We start from the raw sequence: 13398 nt of genomic DNA, 5'->3' as shown, positions 1-13398 counted from the left end.
AAAAAAAAGTTGTATGAGTCGGTGGAGGGGGCCCTCCGTGTTCTGGTTACCAGCACCGACCTTTGCAGTGAGCAGCTTCGGTTACGTGCAGCCCGAGTTTTTTCACCCGCGCTGAGGACAAAAGAAAAAAAAAAAAAAAAGAAGTTCTGTTTTACTAGTTCACCGGTTGTTGTTTATGAGAAGTGATAGAGAAAAGCTCACGACGTCCCTAAATTAAAATCCAGTTTAGTCAAATTATCTGTGCAGATGAGTGAAAAGGAGATATATTCACCAGACCATAGGTAACTTTCAATAAAATGGGTCTCATATATTAACTGTAAAGCATGATGAGGAAATGGCCAGTGTGCAGTCAATGACTAAACGATTCAATTAATCTATTCAGAGAGCTCAGGATAACTTGACTAAAAGATGAAGATGATCTGGACCTTTCAACAGGACGATGAAAATTTACAAATAAATAGTATCAAAAAAGATCAAAGGAAATCCTTTTCAAAAATCCCATTAAAACTTTGAGCGAAAACCCTTAAACACTCTGGCACAGAGACGATTTTCATGGACCGGTTTTCAGTTTGTGTTATGCGTATAAGTCATTTCTGCCTAAGTGGGTGATGTTGTTTACTACCAGTGGTGTACTTTTGTCAGTTAGAGAGGGTTTTTTGTTTTTTCTCATCCTTCGGGTCTCTGTTTTGTGTGTGTGTGTGTGTGTGTGTGTGTGTGTGTGTGTGTGTGTGTGTGTGTGTGTGTGTGTGTGTGTGTGTGTGCGCGCAGTCGGGAGGGGGGAAAGTTGGGGTGTCCAATTTCTTTTTTTGGGGGGGGGGGGCTTCTTGTGAGGGCTGTCTGTTTTCCACATTCTGCAACGGTAAAATACGACTTTGAGGCGGATATTTGTTTTACTTTATGGGCAACAGTTATTCTTGCTCGTCTCCTGTTGACAAAACTCGCCTCATGGTTGACTCTGAGGAAAAAAACTCTTTCCCCACAGAGGGGAATAAACTTATTCGAATATGAGCTTTTTTCCACTAAGGCTTATTTTATAGGGAGATGTACGAAATTATTTACCGGGTTACAAGCAATGATAATATCGGCTGTTGACTCCTCAGCGTCATCATTTTCTGTCTATTGAGAAAACCCATTGTAAAAGTAATGAAGAAAAAAACTCTACCAAGGAGCAGGCTGTGCAAAAGCTACCTCATATAGATGTTTTAATAATAATAATAATATTTTTTGGGGGGCGCGTTATAGGTTATAAGCATTGAGAAAAAACTGATATCTGCTGTCTCACTCCTCCTTGACCCGCGGTGTGTGTGTGTGTGTGTGTGTGTGTGTGTGTGTGTGTGTGTGTGTGTGTGTGTGTGTGTGTGTGTGTGTGTGTGTGTGTGTGTGTGAAACAAGATCGCCTGTCGCGGCAATTATGGTTTGTTTTTCAGTCTCTCAAAAGGAAAAGTAGTATTCACTAAGGGATATTTATTCATTTTTTACACATAGGCAGCCTGTAGGTTACAAGCGGATAGAAAGTTCTTCTTTTCATCACAAGCTATGGTGTATCTTAAAGGTTTTTTACAGCGTCTGTATTATAGGAAAATAAAATACTATTGAAATCTCTACAGGAAGTCACTCTTTATTCCCATTACAAACGCCGGTGCAGCTTAAGAAAGTAAAATTACATCTGCTATTGTAAAAAACAGAGAAAATTGTCATAATATCGAAACAGAATTCAAACTATGAGTTTGCGGAAAACTAACTGCCGCTCTGTCTCTCTATACATCACAGAATCATCTGCTGCATCACCGCTGTGCTTCAGGAACCATACCCCTCCCCTCATGCTTAGGGAACATGACGCATCAGGTCTGAAAATGACTAGACACTTCCGGAGTATTTCCGGTAGGGTCATAAGGTCCGGATCGAGGCCTTCCATAGTAAATATGCTGTATTTGAATATGTCATATTCAAAGCCTTCTTCTTTGGGAGAGCAGATCTCATCGGACACAGGAACGCTGCTGGGCTGCAGAAGGAAATCCATCTTGCGTCTGTGCCTTAGAAATTGTGACGGACTCCACCTCTCTGCTTTTTTATTCTCCTCCCCCGCTGCACTCCCTCCCTCTAAAAACTTTTTTTTCCCCAACAACAGATGGCGCGCTTCCGGAGGTTTCCCCCCTCCCTTCTCAGGATGCAATTCGACACGCTTAGCGACAGATGGCGTGCTTCCGGAGGGGGGAGGTCAAAAGGTTATGATTAGGGCCATCAATCACTTCGGATCAAATTTTGTCATAAGCTGTATGGGAGTATCTCTCTTTTACTGTTAACGTCAAGCTGCAGAGCCAACGAAAAAGAAAACGAGATGCACTTGTCTTTGCCTCTGAAGAAAAAAAGAAAGCAAACACTGGTTTTGGTTTATGTGACTTTGACTCCAAAAAGTTGCTTTATATAAATCATATATACCTATGTTATAAATACATGATACTTTCAGCAAAATATCACACAGTGTTCTAGCACAATATCTAATCTGGGACTCTAGTCACGCAGCTCATGGCCCCCGAACCAGAACCTTCATCTGTTAACTGTTCTTGTTGGAAACACAAAACATTACAAAACAGGCAAAATGACCACTCAGACGCTTACAGAGAAACACGTGTGAGACACCGCCGCCAGGTTAGGGATAAGTTTTCATGTCTTGTGTCTGACAGTCTGTTCCTGACTCCAGGCTCCACCTGTACTACCTGCAGCATTATGACGGCTTCCTGGTTCTGCTCAGATCCTGTTTCAGGTCCTGAAAAGTACCTAAACCTGCACAAAAGAGCTTTTGTTGGCTCAGCCACAGGCAAGAGTCTGGGTGTGAACCTGGTTTCTGGTGTCACAGCATTGCACCCTGCACTTCCTCCATCCAGTCCTTCAGGTGTAGCTCACAAATGCAGAGTTTTCATTTCGAACAGAATCTGACAAAAGATCGACTCAAACACAAAGTTCTTTGTTAATGCGTGAACCTTTTTCTTTACCTTCACCAATGCTTGTTTTGTTTTTTGTTTGTTTCTGAAAATAATATGGACATGTTTTACAGCACAACTGGAAAGTTTTAATCATTACACAATAATCTTACTGTTATCTGGGCTAAGATTAGGCATTAACACATGCATGGTGTGAAAGGAGTTTTCAGCCTTGGCAGAGGCATGCGGTCTCAGACGCTCTTGGAACTGTTTCACTGCATTTTTAAACTAAGTAATTAGTCAATAATAATTAACAGATTCCTGAATTCCTTCATTCCCTGATCAGTGGAGCGAGCTGTTATTTTTCCTCAAACTTTATGAGGAACCAACCGCAGAGCCGTTGTGTTCACACACCCACATATGTTCCTCCAGCAGGACTGCAGTGTCCCTCAGAAACAGCCACCGTGGGGATCTGTCACGTACCCCGCAGCTCGCCCAGTTTCCCAGAAGTCCTGGTCCTACAACCTGATCCACAGCGGTACTCGCTGTTCTGTTTGTTCTTTTGTGCAGCGGGTGTCTGAAAGAGCTCTGCTGGCGAGAGTGTCGAGGCGTTGGCAAGTTGTTTCTATCCGTGTCCTTGGAGGATTTCCAGAGTCACGTCCTGAGAAAAAAGCCGCTGAGTGAGAGTGAAATAAATACCTCAGCTCTGCTCCACGCTGCAGAAACACCTGATTCATAGCTGCAAACGCTTTCTGCTGAGTTCCACTTGCTGTTCAACTGCCAGGATATTTTGAGCTGTGCTTTGTTATTGTGAGCGGCTTGATATCTGATAACAGAGGGGAATGTGGGGAGGGGGAGCCGGTTTCATGCTGTGATGTCTTTTAGCTCTCAGACTCAAACAAAATTGACATAAGGCCAGGAGACCAGCTCTTGAGTCTTGAGTCAAAGGGCCACCACACACAGCCGAGGGTCTCAAAAGGAACTATACTGTGTGCAGATTTAAAGTACTTCATCTTTGTTGTTTTTTGGTGAAATTCTGAATTCATCCAATTTGTTTTCCCCCCTAAAGAGCATTTTCATCTCAAAGAGCAGAGAAGAAAAGCACGCCTGTTAATGCGCTGGTCTATCCTCGGTATACCGAGTGTGTGACTGCAGACGCGGAAGCCTGACTAATGAAAAATTCACCACGTCATCACAGTGCTGAAAAAGCTGAGCCCAGCTTAACACTTTCTGTGTTAGCCACGTCAAAGAACAAACAAGTTTGTCTGACCCTGATCCCCTTCCCCTTACATAACACAATTAATTTGATATGTCCGCTCAAATCGTCGTATGATCCTATTCATCTTCAGGTTCCCCGGGAGCTGCAGATTCTTGGTTGATGGCTAAAGGACAGCGACAGGAGAAACCACATTTACAGAAACAGTAAGTCCTGTTGTTTGTTGAATCATGCTGTGGTGGAAAACGTATTTGAGATGGTTTGTTTGGTTTGCTTTGTCATAATAATAATAATGGATACTTTATTGATCCCCATGGGGAAATTACTTGTTTTTCTCTGCATTTGACCCATTCACTCTGTGAAGCAGTGGGCAGCCCACTAAGCAGGCGCCCGGGGAGCAGTGTGTAGGGACGGTACCTTGCTCAGGGGTACCTCAGGGTAGCCGTTAAGTGGATTCGAACCGCCGACCTTCCGATCATGGGGCGACCACTTTACCTACTGAGCTATCCCTGCCCCATGATTCGTACGTCAAGGTAGTGACACCGTTTGAGATATGATCAGGGCAAAAACGAATACGTAGAAATAAAAAAATGTTTGTGTTTGTGGTCAGAGGTTTTGAGGTGAATATGTGACTGCGGTATTGCAGAAAAGAGGCTCCAGGTCTAAAGGGGAGCAGCGCTGCAATTTATGGCTGAGGCTCTGAGAGGCTCCTGAGGTTAAGAAAACAATGTGTGCAGAGACAGAGAAGAACAAATATGAATAAGGTCGAAAAGACACTTTGTAGAGACCTAAATAACTTTGTCCTTTGTCCCACACGCCATCAGACTGTTTAACTCCTCCCTGGAGGGGAGAGGGAGGGGAAACAGGAGGACAAAGGAGGGGGGAACAACTAAGCTGTAGTGCCTCTTCACCTCACTGTGCAATACCTTTTGTGCAATACTTTTGTAAATAGTCAACGGTGCAATAGACTCAATACTTGAAATGTGCAATTCACTTGTATTTTTATTTTTATTCCTATTTATTCTATTTATCCCCTTCGTATATTTTATTTATATTGTCTCTGTATTTATATATATATATATGTGTGTGTGTGTGTGTGTGTGTGTGTGTATTATATATATATATATATATATAATATTCTGTAACTCTGTAACTTCTGTCGGTGCTGTGCTTTTTTGGAAATCGAATTTCCCAGAGGAACCCACCCGAGGGATTAATAAAGTTCTATCTAATCTAATCTAATCTAATCTAACTGCCACCGACAGGAGAGCTAACTCACATAAAACCACTAAAATTTTAATTTGTTGATATTAAACTTGCACAGTGTGTGGCAAATGTTCTTCCCAAGAAAAAGACAAAAATACCACGAATCACTCATGAAGTCTGAGGTCTAAGTGATCATCAGTGAAGACCCCAACACCAGCTCGCAATCCTAAACTTAACCCTGTGGTTTGGAGAGAAGTAATAATATGTCTTTGTAAAAAGAAACAAACCCCCCCAAAAACCCTCCAACTGTTTTCCCCTTTTAATCAAGGGGAAAAGGGAAAGAAAAACGTTTTTCTTTGATTACCAAGGCAATTTTTCCTGTACTGGGGAATCTCCTTTGGTTAATATAACACCCTGCAGACAGAAAACGTTATAGGATACAAAGACTGCCATCAATCAAACGAGGTTAAAAAATGACCCCAAAAAGTTACAGATGTGGGATGAAAAAGTCAGGATTGTGATGTTACAACACTGTTAGTGAAAAAGGGTGACAGCCAATGTTTGTGCTGAACTACGAAATGTGAGCCATCGCTTAGTGTTTAGAGCTTCATGAAAAAGTTTAAAGAGGTGTGAAAGAAATGTGTCTGAGGATTTCTATTTCTCCCTTTTGCTGGACTTGGAAGGTCATGGGGGTCTATAAATCAGCTGTGAGATACACCTGGAAGTGATCAGAACTGTCGTAATATCACATTCACACCTAATATCTGTGTTCAGAGAACTTCATCGTTAACACAGGGAATAACCCAGGAATGTAACCACGAGAGTTCAAGAAACTCACAGGAGCTTCTAGGACGAGCAAACGAGAAATATGATTGGTGTCTCCGCAGAGGTTGTAGAGATGTTTAAGGGTATTTTATGAAGTTCTATGGACCATTTGGGAGAATGCAGTGGTTTCCAATCTTCTTTTAGACTTTTTGGACTAAAAGGTCTAAAGCATACTTCTGTTATGATTCACAGAGAGGTTTTAAGGATCCAAGATGAAATTCTAGGGTTGCATGTTTACAAATGAAAATATTCCATGTCATCTTATCAAGATTCAGCTTGAGAAATTGAATTTGTCTGGAAACTGCACTACAGTTTAAATCTATGATTTAGCTTTCTGGGTTTGAAGACATTTTGGTTGGATCACAGGTTTCTGCTGACCAAGCTGACAATGAGACTCCACGTTTCACTTACTGTTCCTGTTGATGTGGAATCAGTGAACACGGTTTTTTCACTCCTTGCCTTCTGTGGTGTTTTTATGAACAAAATGCTTTTGGTGCAAACATTGAGCAATGTTTTCTAATATCCTGCTATTATTTGCCTGACTGCGTGAAAGAAAAGTTTTCTGTGCGTGAACTCGACGTGAGGACATGATGAAGGTTGCCATTGCTTCATCAATGCAATTGTCCAACTGTAAGCAGAGGTCAAGACTGCAAAGCTTGCAGAATCAAACCTTTGAATAACAAAGCCTCGGTTTCTAGACTGTTAATAAGCAGAGGCGTATTACACAAGACTTCACCCCGGATGCAGCTGCAAACAGTTTTTAAAACTTTTAAAACTCTTGACTACGACATGAGGTGAACTCTAAGTCTGCGTTTATGAAAAGGTGAACTCTGATGAACTTTCTGTTGAACCGAGTGACTGAGATGAGGGAGGAGAAACGAGGGGTGGAAGCATAAGAAAGTGCACGAGTCAAATGGGAAAGGAAAGTGAAAAATATTCCAAAAAAGGGAAACAGCACTATGAAACAAGGAAGTAAAATGTAGAAATGGAAAACAATGAAGGAAAATGGAGCACAATTGAGTAAATACAGAGAACGAGAGAGAAAAACATGAATAAAATGATGAAAGAAGACGGGCATACAAAAGAGCAAAGATCGAATAAGTAGAAGGAAGAAAATCTGATTACTCACAGTTAAGGGATTATAGATGTAATGTAGGTTTTGCTACAGAAATATTTTGATTGTTAGTTACTGAACGCAGCTGTTTCAACGTGGAGAAAGTGGTTTGATGAAATGTGTAGTTTAGACATTCATGCTTCTGATACAAATGTGTCTAACAGAACCAAGTTTGTTTTTAGCTGTGTTTGTCTGTCAACAGGATCAAATTTCATCAGACTTGGAGAGACGAAGCCCGAGCAATGAAAGAAACCATTACATTTTGGTGGGCTTCTGGCAAGATGGTGCTTTGGACTTAGTAGAGGACTGGGATTTGTCTAGGCCAGGGGTGGGCAACTCCAGGCCACGAGGGCCGCTGTCCCTGCAGATTTTAGATGTGTCCTTGAACCAACACAGCTGATTTAAATGGCTAAATTAGCTCCTCAACATGTCCTGAAGTTCTCTAGAGGCCTGGTAACGAATTAATCATGTGATTCAGGTGTGTTGACCCAAGGTGAGATCTAAAACCTGCCGGGTACCGGCCCTCGACGCCTGGAATTGCCCACCCCTGGTCTAGGCCATCTCCTGCAGGAGACTACTGCAGGCGTTTTAGAAAACCTTAGATTCTCATCAACTTACCATCTTAAGGTGTCCGTCATCAGCAGTTCTGACCATGACTCCCTTCCCTCCCTCTGAAAGAGTCTAAAGGCTCTGAGAGGTTTCCTTAACACGTTGGCAGGACATCAACCTGCAGCGCTGCCCAGTCAGTTTTGGCTGTTTCATTGCTATTAGAGGTAGTCTTTTGGTGAGTAGTCAGAGTATTGTTTTAGTTCATCTCATTGCTCCTGCTATTGCTGTTTAATACCCCATCATCCTTTCACCCTAAAGGTGTCGTCTCATTTGAGTTTGTTCATGCAGACTTCTGCTCCTCCAGTATCCTACCATCATTTGTGCCTGTAGGGTAAGTAATACTGGAGACAAACGTTGTGCCAGTTCATCCAGACATTTCACTCTTAACGAGAGAAGTGGACTGACTGACACCGAGACCAGTTTATGGCTAACATCTGTTTTTCTAAAGGTCTGCTGCTTGATGGATGCTGTGTGATGTGTTATACTCACTGGTGCCGGTGCAGTTTAATGCGTGAACGTGAACGGCTTTATTTGTTTAACCTAGATTTTTTTCCTCCCGTTCAAAGGAGCACTCCTTCCTGTGTGGGAGGTGAGTGGCAGAGATCTGGACCACACCTTTGTTCAAAGTGTAAAGGTGTTTGCAAACAAACTGACATCCCCACAAAGCAAGAAAATATAACAGGAAATACGGGCCAATCCTGTGCAGCTGAATGACATTTCACTTTGTTTGGGATGATAATAATTAACATAACTTTTATTTGTTTGAAAAATACACAGAAAACCTCCCAAGACGCATTTTACCTGTGTGTATTTATGTAATTGCTCCAGTATTTGGGTTTTTGATCGTGCGCAGCTTACAGGAAACATCCATCCATCCATTCGCTTCCGCTTGTCCTTTTCAGGGTCGCGGGGGGCGCTGGAGCCTATCCCAGCTGTCATAGGGCGAGAGGCGGGGTACACCCTGGACAGGTCGCCAGTCTGTCGCAGGGCCAACACACAGGGACAGACAACCATTCGCACTGACATTCACACCTAGTGGCAATTATCCAATTAACCTATCCCCACAAGCTGCATGTCTTTGGACGGTGGGAGGAAGCCGGAGTACCCGGAGGGAACCCACACAAACACATGCAAAGTCCACACAGAAAGACCCCGGCCTGATGGTGGAATTGAACTCAGGACCTTCTTGCTGTGCGGCAACAGTGCTAACCACCGTGCTGCCTTACAGGAAATATGCGCGTTGGTAATAGCCTGTTTTTTATATGTCAAAAAATCTCAGAAACTGTGTGTCATGGGAAATTATCATTACAGTAGCTGTTTGTAAAAAGTGACCGTAGCCACTGTGAAGTCTGGTTTTGAAGCTTAAGTGTTTGCAGCCAAAAGTGACTGCCAGAGGCTGGAGTGTCAGGTTATTATGTAAGCCAGGGGATAACTGCATTAAAATTCTCCATAGGCTCCAACACAGTCAGTCAAATATTAAGAAAGCTCAGCAGGCACTTAGAAGAGACATCGCCGGAACCACACCTTTAACTTTATGCCTTGATAGAATCTAATCAAGTGAGCTATAAAAAATAAACACACCCTATAATTATTTAGAAAGAAATTAGATGGATGGCAGTGAATGTCACTGGCTGCTATCGAGACTTACCATTGTCACTGTTATGAAATTGCAAATGTGACCTCTTGTTTTTTCTCCACACGCACTTTTTATCTGCTCGGATGTGATTGGTCGATAGAACTTGGGCTCCAAATTAAGAAACTTCGCGCCTATTTTCTGAGCTTAACTTCTCCAAATGTGAAGCTAGGAGAACTAAACAAGTAATAAATTAAGAAAACAACAGGTAAGGACTAATGAATAACAATGAACACCCTCTCAGTAGATCAAGGCAGATTTCATTATATTTTTTAATGTGATCTGTGTTTGACATTTACAGGGAAGCAACAGGTAATTTAACACAACGGCTGAGCGTCTTTCTGTCTCCACAGTAACGGCTGTTTCCTACCTTTCAGGGTTACCTGAGGAGCAGTTTGGGAAAGTTTCCACTATATGTGTGCTTCTACGGAGATTACAGGAGAGTACAGTTACACAAAAGCAAAGCGTGGTGTGATTAAAGTGACGCATTAATCTGTAGATCTGATTATCTCGTTAACTATGACACAAAGAGGCCTGGGCCAGCTGGATGTCAGGCAACAAAAGTGTGATTAAGGCTGCATGGAGACGGAGGTCAGCACACACACACACACACACACACACACACACACACACACACACACACACACACACACACAAACCCATGAATATAAGTCTTCTATTAGACTCACTCCACAGTGCTCAGATAACAGGGAGCGCAGCAAAAACAGTCATCTGTGATCAGCAAACACACCGCTGACGTTTCCCTTATACGCTGACTTTTATTGTGAAGGGAAATCCCATTTGACCACCACACTCCCCCACCCCCTCCCTGCAGGCGCCCATTGTGCATAAAGTTTATTCCCTGTCACACACACAAACAGAGAGCCAACACACACTGTTTTCCTTTGGGATCAGATCACCTCCTTGATCCGAGCGGTGATTCGAATGGTTTTTAAAGAGGGCTCAGTACACCGGGACCTCACCACGTCTGTGATCATTTACAGTCACACTAAAGATTACAAAACTTCTCCTTTTCACCTCTGAAAGCCTGCTCGCCTCTACCCTTCCCCTCAGAGGCTCTGTTGAAAACAGTATAATATTAAGTTTTAAGGCTGCATTTAATATTTTTCTGCTCTGCTTTTGCATGCTTGCATGAAATTCTAACTGCAAATTACAGGATCAGGGATCTTTATAAGCTTTGGGATTCCTGCCAGCTTGAGGTTTATTTTAGACAGAGAACACCGATGTACTGTAATTTCAGGACAGATTTTTCTCGGGGTAAAATAAGCATATCTTAAATTACATGCTCCTGCTGATAGATACGTTGATAAACTCAAAACAAGTTTGAGCAAAATCTGATGATGCACTTTTCAGAAATTTACAAAGTTTGCTTGTTTTCAAGCAAAGATTGTTGGTTTTCATGCTTTTGGAGCAACCAGTTCCCCATCTACCCGACACCCAGGATCCTAAATCTGACAGAAACCCTTATCATTGAGGAGAAATTAGGAGGATTTCACCTAAAGTGCACAACTGACAACAACTAAAAAGACTGCATACACACGCTGTTGTGAAAATAAGACCCAACCCAGAATAAATACACAAACGTCTGATTTCTAGTGTCGATAAAACACCAGAATGAGTGGGCAGTGCCTCCTCTTACCTGTGATGATTACGGCTTTGCCGTGGGCAGGCAGCATGGCTCGTGGCTGGCTGGTCTTGGTTGCATAGTAGATGCAGAAGGTGATGCCAAATAGCACCGGGAGCAGCATGGCCGGTAGGCAGAACGCCCACAGCCTCTCCACCAGCACGGTGGCCCCCAGCCAGGCCACCACGGTGGAGGTGGTGTTCAGGTGGGACGCCAAGATCTTCTTCATGGCTCCGCCGATGAACACAGTCACAATGGCCAGGTAAATCCAGAAGGGGAGAGTGTAGTCTTCCATCACTGAAGGAGAGTATGAGTGGCTTTTTCACCTGTTCTACCTGTCTGCCTAATTTTTACCTGTCTGTCCTTCTTTCCTGCAGCTGCAAGTTTGAAGTTTAAAGAAACAAGAGCGTGCTGTCCCCTCTGTCAGATAGTAACTCAGTCTGAGTGTGTGTCTATTTGTTGCTCTCCCTCTCTGCTGTACACACTCCCTCTCACACTCTGTGTTCTGACGAGCAGCCGGTACAGAGCTCTTCGGCTGCTTCTCTCACTCACTGTATATATAGAGATCTGCAGGGGAAGGAGGAGGGACTAAAGGCTGTAGCCCTGCATCTAATCTGCAGCCCACACACACACACACACACACACACACACACACACACACACACTGAGAGAGCAAGTTTGGCTCAAGAACAATCATGAGTGTGAATTACCTGATCATTTATCAAAGTTTTTATGCAATATTAACATAAAAATAAAAACAAAGCACAAACCTGACACACACACACACGGCGCGGGAAACGTCATGTCTTATATGACTTCTCTGTTTCTACTGATAATGTTTTTATGAGTTTCACAGGTCAGAATGTGACCTTGACTTGTGCAGCAGCTGATCTGAAAGCAGGAAAGCTGCCAGAAGTGGAGATACAAGGTTTTCACTCAGCGGACAGACTGAGTCCTTTGTTCGACTGACAGCTCGCATTAAAATCTCATTCACTGTTTAAAAAAAAGACAAACAAATAAAATCCCAATTCCAGAGCTCTGAGCGCCCGGTGTTCAGGAAAAACCAGTAAGCAGACCTTATGTTGGGCTCAGTGGTTTAAGAATGAACTTTTGTGCTTGAACTTTATGTTGAAATTTGTATGAGGTCATTACAGCGCCACATGGAGCTCATCAGAAGACTGAGACAGATTACCGATTAGTGTATTGATGAATCGAATTTAGTGACGTCAATAACGACTGCACTGCACTCTTAAAGGTCAACACAAAAGCTCCAGTTGGAGTTACTTTGTCACACTGCCGCACATCATGCAAAAAACACATTTTCTTTTTTAAAAATCGAAACCTTCAAACAAGCACCAGCACCCCCCTGCACCTCTCTCGTCTCCTTTAAGTTCTTTGCATCGCTGTATTTGTATTTGCACTGTAATGATGCCTATATACAGCGGGGAAAATAAGTATTTGACACATCAGCATTTTTATCAGTAAGGGGATTTCCAAGTGGACTATTGACACAACATTTCCACCAGATGTTGCCATCAAGCCAAATATTGAAGTCATACAATCAAATCAGAACATATAAGTATACAAGTTAAACCATAATAAATAAAGTGAAATGACACAGGGAATAAGTATTGAACACACTTTATTCAATACTTTGTAGAAAAGCCTTTGTTGGTGATTACAGCTTCTAGACGCCTCTTGTATGGATAGACCAGTCGTCTGCATTGCTCAGGAGTGATTCTGGCCCATTCTTCCACACAAACGGTCTTTAAATCTTGAAGGTTCCTTGGGCCTCTTTTATGAACTTTAATCTTCAGTTCTCTCCATAGATTTTCTATGGGATTTAGGTCAGGTGATTGACTGGGCCATTCAAGCAACTTGATTATCTTTCTTTGAAACCACTTCATTGTTTCCTTGGCCTTGTGTTTGGGATCATTGTCTTGCTGAAATGTCCACCCTCTTTTCATTTTTAGCTTCCTGGTAGATGGCAGCAGATTTCTATCCAGAATGTCCCGGTACATCTCTCCATTCATCCTGCCTTCAGTAATATGAAGTCTGCCAGTACCCCTTGCTGAAAAGCAGCCCCAAACCATGATGCTTCCACCCCCAAACTTGACTGTTGGTATGGTGTTCTTGGGGTGGTGAGCAGTGCCATTTCTTCTCCAAACATGGTGTGTAGAATGACTGCCAAAAAGTTCAATTTTGCTTTCATCTGACCATACTATAGTC

At 42.7% G+C, this 13398-nt stretch overlaps 1 protein-coding gene across 2 annotated transcripts in view; it reads right to left on the bottom strand.

Moving 5' to 3' along the window:
- hsd11b2 (hydroxysteroid (11-beta) dehydrogenase 2) overlaps window positions 1-11684 on the bottom strand; it is a 31685-nt gene extending 20001 nt beyond the window's left edge. For both annotated transcript variants that reach the window (XM_080884004.1, XM_080884006.1), the window contains exon 1: window positions 11185-11684. In XM_080884004.1, the coding sequence (XP_080740130.1) occupies window positions 11185-11464 (280 nt within the window). In that variant the 5' untranslated portion in view covers window positions 11465-11684. The remainder of the gene's footprint in view (window positions 1-11184) is intronic.
- Between the last annotated feature and the right edge of the window lie 1714 nt (window positions 11685-13398).

The sequence above is a fragment of the Rhamphochromis sp. 'chilingali' genome, assembly GCF_963969265.1.
Source record: "Rhamphochromis sp. 'chilingali' genome assembly, chromosome: 6".
Lineage (NCBI taxonomy): Eukaryota > Metazoa > Chordata > Actinopteri > Cichliformes > Cichlidae > Rhamphochromis > Rhamphochromis sp. 'chilingali'.
This window is presented reverse-complemented; position numbering and strand designations above follow the sequence as displayed.